Consider the following 15,071-nt stretch of genomic DNA (forward strand, 5'->3'; position numbering starts at 1 on the left):
ATGTGTAGTATATCTGGGTGTATGCGTAATATGGACAACCAAAACTGCAACACAGAATTATTAAAACAATGTTTTGTTTTCACGCATTCATTTTTCGTTCTTTTCTTTTCTTTTACAAATTAAATATATAGTAATCATATGTATATTATTTAGCATGTAAGTAATACATATTCAATTTAATACATTGTTTACATATCTTTTCTAGATATTTCATAACTGTGAAGTAATAACAAATGCGACGTCTCTACATAACGTGGTCAAAAAGTTTGTCGAAGATACTGAATCAGGAAGTTCAATTTCGGCAGAGCCCAATGCTTTTTCACAACGAAAAATTTCATCTTGTACTTGTGTGAGTATTTGGGAGACCGATTTGTCATTATCTTTGATCCCTCGCACTGAGAAAGCGAAACCGTCTACCGCAAAATCATATGAATCTACACATTGTTTGACTCCTTCGAACCCCTTAACAATACCTTTGCCGGTGTTGTTGAGCGCATTGACAAAGAAAGCTTTGCTTTGTTGTGCATTTGTTAGTGCTAATTTAACAATAGCTGTGTCAAGATCTTTGAGATTAGATGCTGATCGAGTTGGAATATCTTTCAAAAGAGATTTCACGCATTGATTGTAGTTGTAGCCGAATCGGTCTTGGGTTTGCTTGCAAACACTACTAATTAATGAAGACGTTGTTGCATTTGCAAATGGCATCGGAGACGATGAGAGACATAAGAGTAAGGATGCAATGAAAGTTGCATATCCGATTGAGGAGTCCATTGCTCAAGGTGTGTGTTTCTTAAATTGATGCTAAAGTGATTACAAACTGTTTATTTATTTATTTAAGTAATGGATGAATGGAGATCATATTTATAATTAAACAACTCAACGAGGAGGTACAGGTCTAAATATAGGGGTGCAAAAGGTAATGAAACCCATTTCCTTTGACGTGTTTAGTTTTCTGTTGCCTTTGTTTTTGGTTTTTTCTGTTACGTGCTAACTAATAACGAATTGGATGGAAACCCTAACCTATTCCTTTCTAGAAACTCCAACGAAACCAAAAGTGATGCATGCTTATCAAAAGTAATTCTTTCATTACATCGCAAGGATTAATTTAAGCCATTTCGATTGGTTTTTTTTTTTTACTTTTTACAAATTCATCTACATCAATATTTACTTATCAATGTATATCATGTTAGAAGAATATAAAAAATTCACACTAATAGTGTTAGAGGAGTCTTTTTTAGCATATTTCATCTTGTTCAATTAGCAACTTGGAAGGCTCGAGCCCTATTAAGCGCAGTTAGGATAGGCGGCCTACGGGCTTAGGGACATGGATCCCTGACCCGGAAGTCAAAAGGACCATTTGGCATCCGAAAAATGTATACATCGTATTAGTTGTGGGGTCTAACCTTTAAACCTAGGAATAATTGAAAGGGCAATGCGGAAATCAACCAAGGGAGCACAATTAAGACATTTTGTGTTTGATTTTCATACATATTCCGCTCACACCTACGTTTCAAACATCGCTAGGCCGTTATCGGGCGTCGAGTAGGGTCCTAACTTGTGGCTTGCGGTTTTTTTATTTTTTATTTTCTTATGTTAATTATTAAATTTATTGTACCACTTATAAATAAATGCATATTTATACTTACAACAAATAAATAAATAAATACTATACTCGTAATTGGGATACATAAAATGCAAAATACAAATATAAATAAATTATAAATTACTACAAATTTTTTACAACATTAAAGATTTATGGCAAAGAGAGACGAACACATCATATTCTTGGTTTTTTTTTTTTTTTTGGGTCCAGGAGAGAGTTAGTCAAGACTAAAACTCAGTTAAAAAAACAAAAGACAATCATATATTCCTCATAGGCCTACATAGGCTCCATACCTGATTTTCTAACTGACTGGTATTTAATCATGGTGCTGGCCAGCTGTGCAGACTGTTTTTTAGAACATCGATTCACACTGCTTTCACCATCTATTCTTCCCCTTTCCTCATTGGTCATCAGACCACATATTTTTCATTAATCTATAGAATTATAAATAAAAATTTAAAATTTAAAACAAATTGGTTAACAAACTAGCTCTTAAGTTTTAATTTTGCACCAAATTGTAGTTAGGCCTTATAGAAACCTAAAGTATTCCACTGTCGAAGTCGAAGTCCATATTCAAAGTTACCGATTTATTTGTGCTACAACGGATGTGATCGGTATTAAGGTTTTACTATTATCTAAGAGAGGAATACGACTTGCTAGAATGCACCCACCAGTTTACTAATGGTGGAAAGTATTGCCCCTTGCTTTAAGGAGAGTTAGCATATTGGAGCCGGACCTTGAGTTGGAAGTGGCGCGGTGGGGCGCGGCCCTTTTCTTTGAGTTGTTGAAATTCCCACCTGCCTCAACATATTCTGTTTCTTTCTTGCACGGCTAGAGATGGAGGTCGAGATACCCACATCACCGCGACAATTCAATGAGTGCCAACTTCGTCCTTGAAGTCAAATCTTCCCCTTGACCTGCGTCTCCTTTCAAGGAAAGGGTTATCAACGAAACTAAACTTTACATCTCTTGAAGGTTGATCGACGGGACTAAACTTTACATCACTTTCTTGCCGATTGACTTCTTCTTCGTATGATTGTGTACCCAAACTCTTTGAGAACTGAAAGCAGTCGAAAAGTGGAGAAAAAGAAAATTCAAACCTCAAAACTCAAAAGTGTAACTGTATCAGTATCAATGTGACTCCTTGTTGGCCTCAATGCGTTGCGGTCGTTTAAAATGCTGTCATGGTTATTATAGCACATTGTCTTGCGTTTTTTTCTTCATATTTTCAAATTCGAATAATCAACAAAGAAATATAGTTTGAAAGTTTCCACTGATGCTGTCAACATTATAGATGCATAGCATATTGTGTTCTTAAGATTTCCATGTGTAGTATATCTGGGTGTATGCGTAATATGGACAGCCAAAACAGCAACACAGAAATATTAAAACAGCGTTTTGTTTTCACACATTCATTTTTCGTTCTTTTCTTTTCTTTTACAAATTAAACATATAGTAATCATATGTATATTATTTAGCATGTAAGTAATACATATTCAATTTAATACATTGTTTACGTATCTTTTCTAGATATTTCATAACTGAGAAGTAATAACAAATGCGACGTCTCTACATAACGTGGTCAAAAAGTTTGTCGAAGATACTGAATCAGGAAGTTCAATTTCGGCAGAGCCCAATGCTTTTTCACAACGAAAAATTTCATCTTGTACTTGTGTGAGTATTTGGGAGACCGATTTGTCATTATCTTTGATCCCTCGCACTGAGAAAGCGAAACCGTCTACCGCAAAATCATATGAATCTACACATTGTTTGACTCCTTCGAACCCCTTAACAATACCTTTGCCGGTGCTGTTGAGCGCATTGACAAAGAAAGCTTTGCTTTGTTGTGCATTTTTTAGTGCTAATTTAACAATAGCTGTGTCAAGATCTTTGAGATTAGATGCTGATCGAGTTGGAATATCTTTCAAAAGAGATTTTATGCATTGATTGTAGTTGTAGCCGAATCGGTCTTGGGTTTGCTTGCAAACACTACTAATTAATGATGACGTTGTTGCATTTGCAAATGGCATCGGAGACGATGAGAGACATAGGAGTAAGGATGCAATGAAAGTTGCATATCCGATTGAGGAGTCCATTGCTCAAGGTGTGTGTTTCTTAAATTGATGCTAAAGTGATTACAAACTGTTTATTTATTTATTTAAGTAATGGATGAATGGAGATCATATTTATAATTAAACAACTTAACCAGGAGGTACGAGTCTAAATATAGGGGTGCAAAAGGTAATGAAACCCACTTCCTTTGACGTGTTTAGTTTTTTGTTCCCTTTGTTTTTGGTTTTTTCTGTTACGTGCTAACTAATAACGAATTGGATGCAAACCCTAACCTATTCCTTTCTAGAAACTCCAACGAAACCAAAAGTGATGCATGCTTATCAAAAGTATTTCTTTCATTACATCGCAAGGATTAATTTAAGCCATTTCGATTGGTTTTTTTTTTTTACTTTTTACAAATTCATCTACATCCATATTTACTTATCAATGTATATCATGTTAGAAGAATATAATAAATTCACACTAATAGTGTTAGAGGAGTCTCCTTTAGCCTATTTCGTCTTGTTCAATTAGCAGCTTGGGAGGCTCAAGCCCTATTAAGTGTGGTTACGATAGGTGGCCTACGGGCGTTGAGACATGGACCATTGACCCAAAGGTCAAATGCACCATCCGGCCCCGAAAAATTTATGCAACCTAAGAGTTGTTGGCTCTAATAACGCATTGGATGCTAACCGCCTATCCTGTTCCTTTCTTGAAACTCCAACATAACCAAAAGTGATACATGCTTATCAAATGGATTTCTTTCATTACATCGCAAGGATTAATTTAAGCCATTTCGTTTTTTTTTTTTAATTTTTTATTAACAAATTCTTCTACATCCATATTTACTTGTCAATATATATGATGTTAGAAGAATCTAAAAGTTCCCATTGATAGTGTTAGAGGAGCCTCTTTTACCCTATTTTGCCTTGTTCAATTAGCAGCTTGGGAGGCTCGTGCCCTATTAAGTGTGGTTACGATAGGTGGCCTACAGGCGTGGAGACATGGACCACTGACCCGGAAGTCAAATGCACCATCCGGCCCTGAAACATTTATGCAACCTAAGAGTTGTGGGCCCTAACATTCGAACTTGGGCTTTACGCCATTCAAAGGAAGAATAAAAAAGGCGACACGGAAATCAGCCAAGGGAGCATAATCAAGACATTTTGTGTTTCATTTCTAGACATATTCCTCTCACACCTATGTTTTAAACATTGCTACGCGGCTATCGAGCATCCGGTAGGGTCCTAACAGGTGGCCTAGGGTTTTTTTTTAATTTTCTTATGTTAATTATTAAATTTATTATACGACATATAAATAAATGCATATTTATTCTTAAAAGAAATCAACAAATAAAAACTATACTTGTAATGGGGAAACATAAAATGCAAAATATAAATATAAATAAATTATAAAAGTATTAGGGACACGAACACATCGCATTCTTGGTTTTCTTTTTTCTTTTTTTTGTTTGGGAGAGAGTGAGTCAAGAATCATAGTCAATTAAAAAAACAAGACAACTACCTATTCCGCCTAGGCACACATAGGCGCAATACCTTATTTTCTAACCGATTAGTATTTAATCGTGGTGTTAGCCAGCTGTATAAACCGTTTTTTAGAACATCGATTCACACTGCTTTCACCATCTATCCTTCACCTTTCTTCATTGGTCATCAGACCACATATTTTTCATCAATCTATAGGATTATAAGTAAAAATTAGAAACATAAAACTATTTGGTTAACAAACTAGCTCTTAAGTTTTAATTTTGTACCAAAATGTAGTTAGGCCTTATAGAAACCTCAAGTATTCCACTGTCAAAGTCGACGTCCATATTGAAAGTTAACGATTTGTTTTTGCTACGATGGATTTGATTGGTATTAAGGTTTTACTAGTCTCTAAGAGAGGAATACAACTTGCTGGAATGCACCCACTAGTTTTCTAATGGTGAAAAGTACTGCTCTTTACTTCTATGAGAGTCAGCATATTGGCGTCGGACCTTGAGTTGGAAGTTGTGCGATGGAGCACAGTTCTTTTCTTTAAGTTGTTGAAATTCCCACCTGCTTCAACAAATTATGTTTCTTTCTTGCACGGATAAAGATGGAGGTCGTGATACCCACAACACCACGATAATTCAATGAGCTAGCCAACTTCGTCCCTGAACTCTTCTTGACCCTTATATTCTATCAAGGGAAGGTTGATCGATGACCAGACTTTACATCTCTTTCTTGCCAATTGGCTTTTTCTTTGTAAGATTGTGTACCCAAAACTCATTGAGAATTGAAAGCAGTAGAAATGTGGAGAAAAAGAAAATCCAAACTTCAAAAACTCAAAAGTGTAATTGTATCAGTATCAATGTTACTCCTTATTATCCTTAATGCGTTGCGGCCATTTGAAATGCTATCATGGTTATATATGCACATTGTCTTGCGTTTTTTTTTTCTTCATATTTTCAAATTTGAATAATCAACGAAGAATTATAGTTTGAAAGTTTCCACTGATGCTGTCAACATTAAAGATGCATAGCATATTGTGTTAAGGAATCATAGCATATTGTGGAAGTATCATCAGTGGAAATCTTGACGGATAAGAGTTTTGTTAAGTTAAATTTTGACGGTTCGGTGGTTGGGGACAAGACGGTGGCGGGATTGGTTTTAAGTAATCATAATGGGCAGATTATTGGAGGTGGAGCTTTAAATCTGGATGGTGCCACTATTTCTGAAGTGGAGGTTAAGGCTCTCAGAGAGGGCTTTCTTTTTTATCAGAGGAAGGGCTATACAAAGATTATGGTTGAAGGTGATTCTAAGTTGGTCATTCAGTCAGTGTTGGACTGGGGTGCGACTCCATGAAATCTGGTTCCTATTATTGAAGATATCAAGTGGACGGCGACCAATTTTGATTGCATTGACTGAAAACATATTTATAGAGAGGCTAACTTTGTGGTGGATGCCTTCGCTCGCCAAGGCTTTCTGATTACTAATTGTCATATTTGGGATGATTGTATTCCTTCATTTGCTCTTCAGTTTGATTCTGTAGGTAACGGTTGTGCTCGAGGGTTTTTCTTTTAATATATTTTTCTTGATTAAAAAAAAGTACTATAATGATAAGAATTTAAATTTGATTTTTAATGCAGAAAGACGACCACGTCTGTCCTATAAGGTATAAAATATCGATGATATCGGAAATATCGGTAGTCCAAAAACACGGAAATTTCGATGGAAATATCGGGATATTATCAATATCGATAAAAATTGAATAAAAACCACGGAAATTGTAAGAAAAACTTAGAAATTTTTATTGAAATTTTGTACGATGTTTATTTAGTCAATTATCTATTAGTTTATCACAAATAAATTAGAAGGAAATGCATTGCATGATGGATTTAACTGATTTAAGTTGATTATATAGCGAGCTGGCAAACATTGTGAGTGTAGAAAATATGTAGTGATTAATGAAAGAAGTTTAAACACACCATAATCATTTATATATAATGAATTAGTACAATATTTTACACTTCATACATTGCATGATAAGATACATGAGTGACTAAGTACCACATAGAGTTCCTATCAAAGTCTAAAATATCGATGATATCGGAAATATCGGTACTCAAAAAACACGAAAATTTCGATAGAAATATCGGGATAATATCGATTTTTTAGACCTTGATCCTAGTACAGCTCAACGTGATCACGTGGTTGAATTAACTTTGGTTAATTACATTCATTATAAGGTAATGAGATTAATTAATAAGAAAACTAATGAAAAAGATTCAAAACTTTGAGTATTAACAATAAAGACAAAATAAAAGGTAAAATAAATAGTATCATGATTAATTTTTTAATGTGAAAATATGAAATAAACAATACGGAGAACTTTTATTTAAAGTTGCTTAATTAATTAGCATGTATGGTAACAACTGGAAAAGTTAACAAATCCACAGAAAACGGGGGGTCAAATAACGAGGACATTTCCACTTTCTGTCACCTTACCAAAAACCTCATCCTTTCGGCCTCCACCAATCATCAATACCACCAAAGCACATTTCCTTAAATAACGTGCCCCCAAGATCACCTCATCCTTACCGTCCGATCAAATCCAACGGCAGATACCCTGCAAATATAAGCAGACGTGAACAAAACACACAGTGCAACTCCTTCCCTTTGTCCTCCAGAACCAAACAACGAACGAAACCGCAGAAATCAGAGACGAAGTGTGAAGACTTCTGTAGCTCTGTGCTTTTTATTTCAGCCCCCGAACTTTACCAAAATTACACTGACGTCCCCGAACGACAGACGATAATGCACCAAAAGTCGGATTCGGATGTGACGATGAGCGTGGAGCAGTTGACACCGCCGCGGTCGCCTCGCCGTCCGATTTACTACGTCCAGAGCCCCTCCAACCACGACGTCGAGAAGATGTCGTACGGCTCGAGTCCTGTTGGGTCGCCGCAGCACCACTACTATCACTGCTCCCCCATCCACCACTCCCGCGAGTCCTCCACGTCGAGATTCTCCGCCTCCCTGAAAAACCCCCGCAGCATGTCCGCCTGGCGGAAGCTGCAGCGCGGGGAAGAAGTGGAATTGTCCGAAGACGACGAAAATGACTCCGCATTCGACGACGGCGGCCCCGCGCGTAATATTAGGTTGTACTTCTGCTTCGCGCTGCTTTTCGTTGTGCTCTTCACGGTGTTTTCTTTGATCTTGTGGGGCGCCAGCAAGGCTTACGAGCCTCGAGTCATCGTTAAGGTAAATGATTTCCGACCTTCCTTTTCTTTTTGTTCTAACGTTTATTTTAGTTACTTAATCCTCGATGATTTATTCAATTAGAATAACAGAAATAAACATGATTAATGTGCAAGGGGAGATGTCTAATTTATTTATTTATGTTACTTGAATATCTTTTCATTTATTCAATTAAAATGTAAAAAATAAACGAAACGTCTCAAACGAGACGTTTTGAGATGTTTATATATACTTGAATTTTTTTTTGTTTATTCAATCGAAAATTTAGAAATTCAGAAATAAATACAATGTGAACACGGACATGGAGACAATAAAGCATGCCTGAGTAACTTTTAGGTTTTATTGTTTTTTACACGGTAATGGACCGAGTTGACTCGGTTGGTTGATTCGGTTGACGGGGATTTGGTTTCATTTTGTCTGACGGCCTTAGGTTTTGTTTCTTTTTTCCTGGGGGCGAGCAGAATATTGTGTTCGAGAGTCTAAATATACAGGCGGGGAGCGACATGACGGGGGTCTCGACGGACATGCTGTCGTTGAATTCGACGGTGAGGATCTCTTACAGGAATCCCGCGACATTCTTCGGCGTCCACGTCACGTCTACTCCATTGGAGCTCCACTATTACCAGCTCAAGGTTGCGTCCGGGCAGGTGCGTGATGTCCGTTTTGCCATAGATAACAAGGGGATTCTAACTTAATTCATATTTTGTCCATGGGTAATTTTGTCAATTTAACTTGTCATAGTTAAGAGTGAGCTCCAACGTTAAAGGAGTTTGTACGTTGCCGGTTAAAAATTAAAATATTTATAAATACGGTTTCGGTTTGGTCAAAAGGGCAGACGTTGGGAGTTGGGACAGCAGTTGAAGGTTTGAAAATTTTGATGTGTCCTCTCAATCGTTTTTATTGGGGTCACCGAAAAAGCTGTGTGCGCTGCTGGAAGCATGAAAACCCCCCAACACCTTAAATACAAACATCTCTATTGGGACGCGTGGCCCAAATTTTATTGTCCCAATGTGAAATATTTTCGAATGACGTTACTAATTTAGATTCATGTATTATGTTGTTCAGCTTGAAAAATCAGTAAAGCAAATTCTTTGAGAGGTGGGTTATTTAGGGTATGGTGTTATTGGTAGCGAGTAGCGACACATAACAATATAATGTCCAAATCAAAAGCTTACTGGAGTAGAGAATTCTTCATTTGGGATAACCATGACCAAAGCTACTCGATTGGTTTCGAAATATATGCTATTGTTATCAAACATATGAGTATGTTAAATTCCAAAGCTTGATGGATTTCAATGGAGAATCAGAATCCACTTTTTGGCTATTTGTTCATCTTTTAATTGGTTAAAGTCTTAAAAGACCACCAGAAGTCGGGTGATGATTCCAACTTTCTGATTACGTTGCCTTTCTTATCTTGTGGCTAAAGTCTTTCTATAGCTCAGCATGGCCTAAGAGCGTCTCTTTTAGTATATGTCAAATTTAAAAAATAAGATTTCAATTTGACAGCTTAGAGCATCTTTAAAGAAAATGTCAAAATTTCTACATAAGCTATAACAGTAAAAAAGGACAATAGCTAATTTTTTCCAACAGAAATGTTAAATCCGACATGGAATGGTAGCAAAGGAGCTTGCTGTAGAGTTTGTTTTATACGCTACCTCTTTCTTCTTTTTTAATCAACAAGTTCTTTTCAACTTTGTAAAATACAGTCATTCGTTCTTCAATAGGTATCCTACTTTATTTTGTGGACATGCCTCAAATTTTTTTTTTTTCGTTTTAAAATGGGGGACAATGAATGGTAAGTCATAGTTATCTACCATTTTCGAGAGCCGAAAAGATTTACAGAAGCATTTCAGCCTTCTCTTTGCCACAAGTTTGGCTTCCACATCAGCAGTGGGTTTTGAACTCGAGACCTTTAATTTTTTGTTTTAAGGAAGTTTCGTAGTTTGTCATTTACCACTAAGCCAGCAGCTCGTGGTTGACATGCCTCAATTTTTTTTAGACTCATCTTTTGATCAAGCGGAGGAGTCTGAAAAAATTTGAGGCATGTTCACAAATATTTTGTTTTTAATTAATATTTTCAATTAAGGGTTGTATTTTGTTGGATGATTTGTATTAGTATTTTGTTGTTATTTAATATGAATTATTTATATATGTAATATTTAAAATATAAAACAGAAATTAAGAAAAAAATAATGTAATAAAATAATAATTTAAATTGACACCTCGGCTGGAGAGTGAAACATTAAAATATGTTAAAATGTCACATGAACTGTCAAATTTAAATTTTGTGTTCAAAATTTGACTTCTCCTTTGGAGATGATCTTATGTAGCATTTTGATATATTTTAAAATTTTGATCTCCATCCGATATGTTAAATTAAACTATTATAATAAATGTTAAAAAACTAATTAAATTAATTAAATGCATTTAATAATCAATTAAAAAATGATTTGAAGCTGCTGTCAAGTTTGGCAACAAGGGTAAGGGCTATCAATCCATGTTATGCAACATCAGATTTGGCTTTTCGGTTAGAAAATATTGTTGTTGTCGGTTTCTACTGTTAGTGTTGATTTTGAAAATTTGACATCTACTTTGAAGATGCTCTAATCTAACCCTTATTATTATTTATTTATTTTTTTGGGTGGTCAGTGAACTAGATGGAAGGCAATGCAAGTAATGTACATGAAAACATAGGAATTAGTACAAAAATCAAGAACTTACAAGGGTTAAACAGGAAGTACTGCTTTTAGGGATCGAGATTTTATTCGGAACTGATAGCAAGATCACTACCCAACTTTAAGCACTTTTCGGTCAGTTTACGGAGAGTTTGGAAGTCTTTATTTCCTTTGTTGGTTTTTTATCTTAGACCATTTTCCGATGAAATGAAACAGGTTGAAAACTTCTACCAAGCAAGGAAGACGCATCGGACAATAAGGACGGTTGTGCTAGGGTACCAAGTGGCTCTTTACGGGGGAATTTCAGTTATTCAAGATGTTAAAGAGGATCGGCAGAGAGTGGTAATACCGCTGAATCTGACGTTTGTTGTGAGGTCAAGAGCCTACATTTTGGGAAAACTAGTGAAGTCCAAGTTTTATGAGAGAATCAGATGCTCTGTCACTCTTAGAGGAAGCACACTAGGCAAGCACTCAAATTTGACAGATTATTGTGTCTACGACTGAATGCTGTGCTCTGTTTATCATTAGTAATCTTTTTGACAATGTTAGTGTGTGGATTAATTGTATCATTTTAACTGCTTAGATTACCTTGATGTCTATCGGACTTGGAATTTTGTAACAATGACTTCGACCTCTTTGTAGATTTTTCATTTGTGTAGAAAACAAGAGAAGAAAGCGAGTAATTGTTGCCTTCCATTCGTTTCTGTAGAATGGATTTGTAAAAAGCTTCATTGTAATCAATTTGTTGCTTGAATGTATGGCACATATATCTTCTGTTTGGTAGATGAAAATGTTGATTCAAAACTTTAGATGCTCGTATACAAGTTTTGTTAATAATTTTGATGTTAGGCGACTTTAGCCAAGGTAAATGCAATGAAATTTGTCATGGAAAATAACATTTCTAAGGCATTAAGGATGAGTTTATGTCAAGGATGTCCTTATCGTAGAAAAAAAAATGCTCACATCCGTCAATGCAGTTCAATGACAAAAACTGTCTATACTTTAGGCCCTCCAATGCTAATTCATCTAGTTTTCAAAGAATCATTGTTTGGGCTCAAATTAACATGTTGGGCCGAGTATAGAACCACTCTCGGCTCGGGAGGCCTGGCGACAGGGGAGCCTTGGATCATTTAGTACGTGGGCTCCTAAACCTAGGTCGGCTAGGTCATATTACATTTACTAGTCGAGTCCTAACGCGATAAGGAGTCTCGGCAAGGGTAATAAACCGGAAGTGAATCCGGCTCAATAGAGGACTAGGCTCACAATCCTAGTAAACATAGGACTGGTCGAGTGGGTGTTTGATCCAGAGAAGAAGACCTAGTTCGAGTAGGGTTTTGACTCGACTTCAAAGGTATCCAGTGCTATAAATAGAGGAGGTTGTGCATCATTCAAAGGACCTCCAATTCAACACACAACTGCCCTGCGCAAACTCTCTCAACAACTTTAAGATTTTTTATTTTCTCTTTTCGCTGACACATCTTCCGTTGGCATCAACAGCACTGTGAAAGCAACCGGTGATATCTTAAGTCGGCATAGATAGCTCTGTCACCGTAGAATCAGCCGGTCTTGCAGCATCTTCCGTTGGCATCAACAGCACTACGGCGAGGACGGTTGATTACCTATCCAAGTCTCGGTCGAGAAGGATTTCTGAATCCTTATTGGTCGAGGTCATCTCATCAGCCTTCTCGGCAAAGTGAGGTGTTACAATTATTACATTCGGCACATTGAAAGCCGAATTCGATTCGTGAACTTCGTAAGAATAGTAGCCTTGTCTTCAGGCTCGAGAATCCAAGAGGCCGAGACGTGTTCCTTTCTCGGCCGCAATCGCAAGACGCAGAAGTCAGCCACGCACCCAACGCAACATCAACAAATTTACTCCTCGGCCGAGCTCGGCCGACGAGTTGGCATGCCCCGCAATCACCGAAGGACGTAGTTAGCTTATAGATTACTCGGCCTACGCGCCACGTAGGCTTTGTAGTTTCTAGGGTCAACAATCATCTAAAATGTGATCGTTTGATAAAACGAAGATCCAAATATCAAATTGCTCAGCGGTTATTTAGTTGGCTAATCTTGGTCATTTCAAAGGCATTAAGGATGCGAATTTCAAATCGCTCAACAGTTATTTAGTTGGCTAATTTTTTGTATGAATGATTCTTTAGAAGGAACTTAAAAGCTGAATGGTTTTGGATTACATCCCGAAAATAGAATGTCCTTGCTTAAGAGCTTAAATAAAGAATTTTTAAGGAAAAACGAGAGAGAAGGTAATTTATAGGAAAGAGAAGACTTGCAGATAGAAATTTAACTGAATGCTAAAAGCACATGAAGCACTTCCACAATACAAAGGATGAAGGGACCATAAATATAAAACGCATTACAAGCAAACAGTTGTACAAGTACAGAAAAACCCTAAAACAAAACACATAGGCTACAAGCAAACATCAAAACCACAACATCTTTTATTGGCTGCATCGTGCATGCTAATTCTCCTTGTGCTTCTCCTCTTCGGTCTTGTGACTCCCAGGGAACTTGTCCTTAATCTTCTCCAAGATCCCTTTCTTTGCCTCGCTGTCGTGGGAATGCCCATCCGGAGCATGATACTCCGCAGGAGCATGATGTTCAGCCTTCTTGTTCTCTCCCGGAAGCTTTTCCTTGATTTTCTCGACAAATCCCTTCTCCTCAGCAACATGTTCGGCCTCCTTGTGCTGTCCCGGAAGCTTGTCTTTGGTTTTCTCTACAAATCCCTTCTCATCAGCGTGTCCATTCTTCGCTGGAACGGATGCGTGGCAAGCATCTCCCCCTTCCTTGTTACTTGATATCTTATCCTTGATCTTACCCTTAAGTCCCTTCTTTTTCTTCTCTCCACCTTCTTCGTCACTGCTAGACTGGAAAAACAAGCAACAAATATTTTATCAGTAAAGATTGAAAATCCGATTCTTGAAAGAAAGAAAAGGGACTAAGCACGCATGTTCTGCATTTGAAGTTAAAAAAGAAGTGATTTTTGCATGCAATTTTTTCCCAAACCTTTTCATTGAATAAATCAAAGAAGAATCAACAAACAGGAACAAGGGGAGAAGTGTAAGAGGAGAAAACAATGTTTGTATGGTGCATCATACACTTGTTGAGTCATTGATACAAATTGTGTTGAGAGTTTAATTTTATGATAACCAAATCAACGAGACTCACCGAGCTAGAGTCGCCGTCATGGTGGTGGAGCTTTTCAGCTAGAGTAGTGTGCTTGTGCTGCTCCTGCTCCTGGTGGGGTTTCTGATTGTCCTTCTTTTTCAAGAAATCAAACATCCCACAACCCTGAGCTTCTTCTTCTGCTCCCTTGGCATGTGTCTGACTCTCTTTCGGGTACTGATCTTCCATGCTAGCAAAACCAAAGTGTAATCGAATCGAAAAGAAAGGTTTGAGCTTTATCTAATGTCGGAAATGGCGATTAATTAACTCTGATTTTTCACTGGTGGTTTCATAGCAGATCGGTGTTGGTATTTATAGAGAAATGCTACGAGTTTTGTTAGCAACTATGAAATGTACCAAGACTCTTTAATTGATTAAAAAAACGAAAAAGAAACGTACCATTTGCATTGGAGAGGAGAAACTCATAAGGGTCGGTGTGGACGGTGTGCAAAACTCTGCAGTTATCAAGAGTTTTGTGCATGGTTTTTGAGATTAGGAGATTAACAGGGATTAATGGTACTCTTAACATAATCACATGGATGTGTTTGGTCGGTGTTTGGGTTGGGAAGTCAACTTTTCAGAAATTTAATTTTGTTAATCTTGATTTAGCTAATCAAAGCATAAGTATTACAAAACCGTTTTCCAAGCTGAACATGGGTCAACCCTCCAATCAATGTGAATCTTAGTTTTTTTTTTTTAAATTTGAATGAAATCCAAGACGGTAAAAGTTGTTTCAGGTTATCGTATTTAGGTATAACAAGAATTATAGATAGGAGCATGTAATTACGTTTCTCTTTTATTTCTCTTTTATTGACA

The 15,071-nt window shown here is 36.9% G+C and overlaps 3 protein-coding genes across 3 annotated transcripts; 1 reads left to right on the forward strand and 2 right to left on the reverse strand.

The window, feature by feature from the left end:
- Positions 1–210: 210 nt before the first annotated feature.
- On the reverse strand, positions 211–771 carry LOC139196606 (cell wall / vacuolar inhibitor of fructosidase 2-like). The gene has a single exon (XM_070822931.1). It carries the CDS (start codon positions 769–771, stop codon positions 211–213), a length of 561 nt encoding a protein of 186 aa, XP_070679032.1.
- A 6,875-nt stretch (positions 772–7,646) lies between these two features.
- On the forward strand, positions 7,647–11,866 carry LOC103412113 (uncharacterized). The gene is made up of 3 exons (XM_008350712.4): positions 7,647–8,403; positions 8,862–9,047; positions 11,292–11,866. The coding sequence occupies exons 1-3, from the start codon at positions 7,957–7,959 to the stop codon at positions 11,577–11,579; spliced, it is 921 nt and encodes a 306-aa protein (XP_008348934.1). The 5' UTR covers positions 7,647–7,956; the 3' UTR covers positions 11,580–11,866.
- A 1,500-nt stretch (positions 11,867–13,366) lies between these two features.
- LOC103445246 (dehydrin COR410) lies at positions 13,367–14,563 on the reverse strand. Its single transcript, XM_008384241.4, has 2 exons — positions 14,259–14,563; positions 13,367–13,957 (listed from the first exon to the last, which is right to left on the reverse strand). Exons 1-2 carry the CDS (start codon positions 14,442–14,444, stop codon positions 13,553–13,555), a joined length of 591 nt encoding a protein of 196 aa, XP_008382463.3. The 5' UTR covers positions 14,445–14,563; the 3' UTR covers positions 13,367–13,552.
- Between the last annotated feature and the right edge of the window lie 508 nt (positions 14,564–15,071).

Source organism: Malus domestica, chromosome 05 (assembly GCF_042453785.1).
Source record: "Malus domestica chromosome 05, GDT2T_hap1".
NCBI classification, from domain to species: domain Eukaryota; kingdom Viridiplantae; phylum Streptophyta; class Magnoliopsida; order Rosales; family Rosaceae; genus Malus; species Malus domestica.

Excerpts from the sequence above, each read along its gene's own strand:
- LOC103412113 (XM_008350712.4), top strand. The coding sequence starts at position 7,957 with ATGCACCAAAAGTCGGATTCGGATGTGACGATGAGCGTGGAGCAGTTG. Across the intron at positions 8,404-8,861 it reads AGCCTCGAGTCATCGTTAAG|AATATTGTGTTCGAGAGTCT; the intron begins GTAAATGATTTC and ends GGGGGCGAGCAG. Across the intron at positions 9,048-11,291 it reads TCAAGGTTGCGTCCGGGCAG|GTTGAAAACTTCTACCAAGC; the intron begins GTGCGTGATGTC and ends GAAATGAAACAG.
- LOC139196606 (XM_070822931.1), bottom strand. The coding sequence starts at position 771 with ATGGACTCCTCAATCGGATATGCAACTTTCATTGCATCCTTACTCTTA.
- LOC103445246 (XM_008384241.4), bottom strand. The coding sequence starts at position 14,444 with ATGGAAGATCAGTACCCGAAAGAGAGTCAGACACATGCCAAGGGAGCA. Across the intron at positions 13,958-14,258 it reads ATGACGGCGACTCTAGCTCG|TCTAGCAGTGACGAAGAAGG; the intron begins GTGAGTCTCGTT and ends TTGTTTTTCCAG.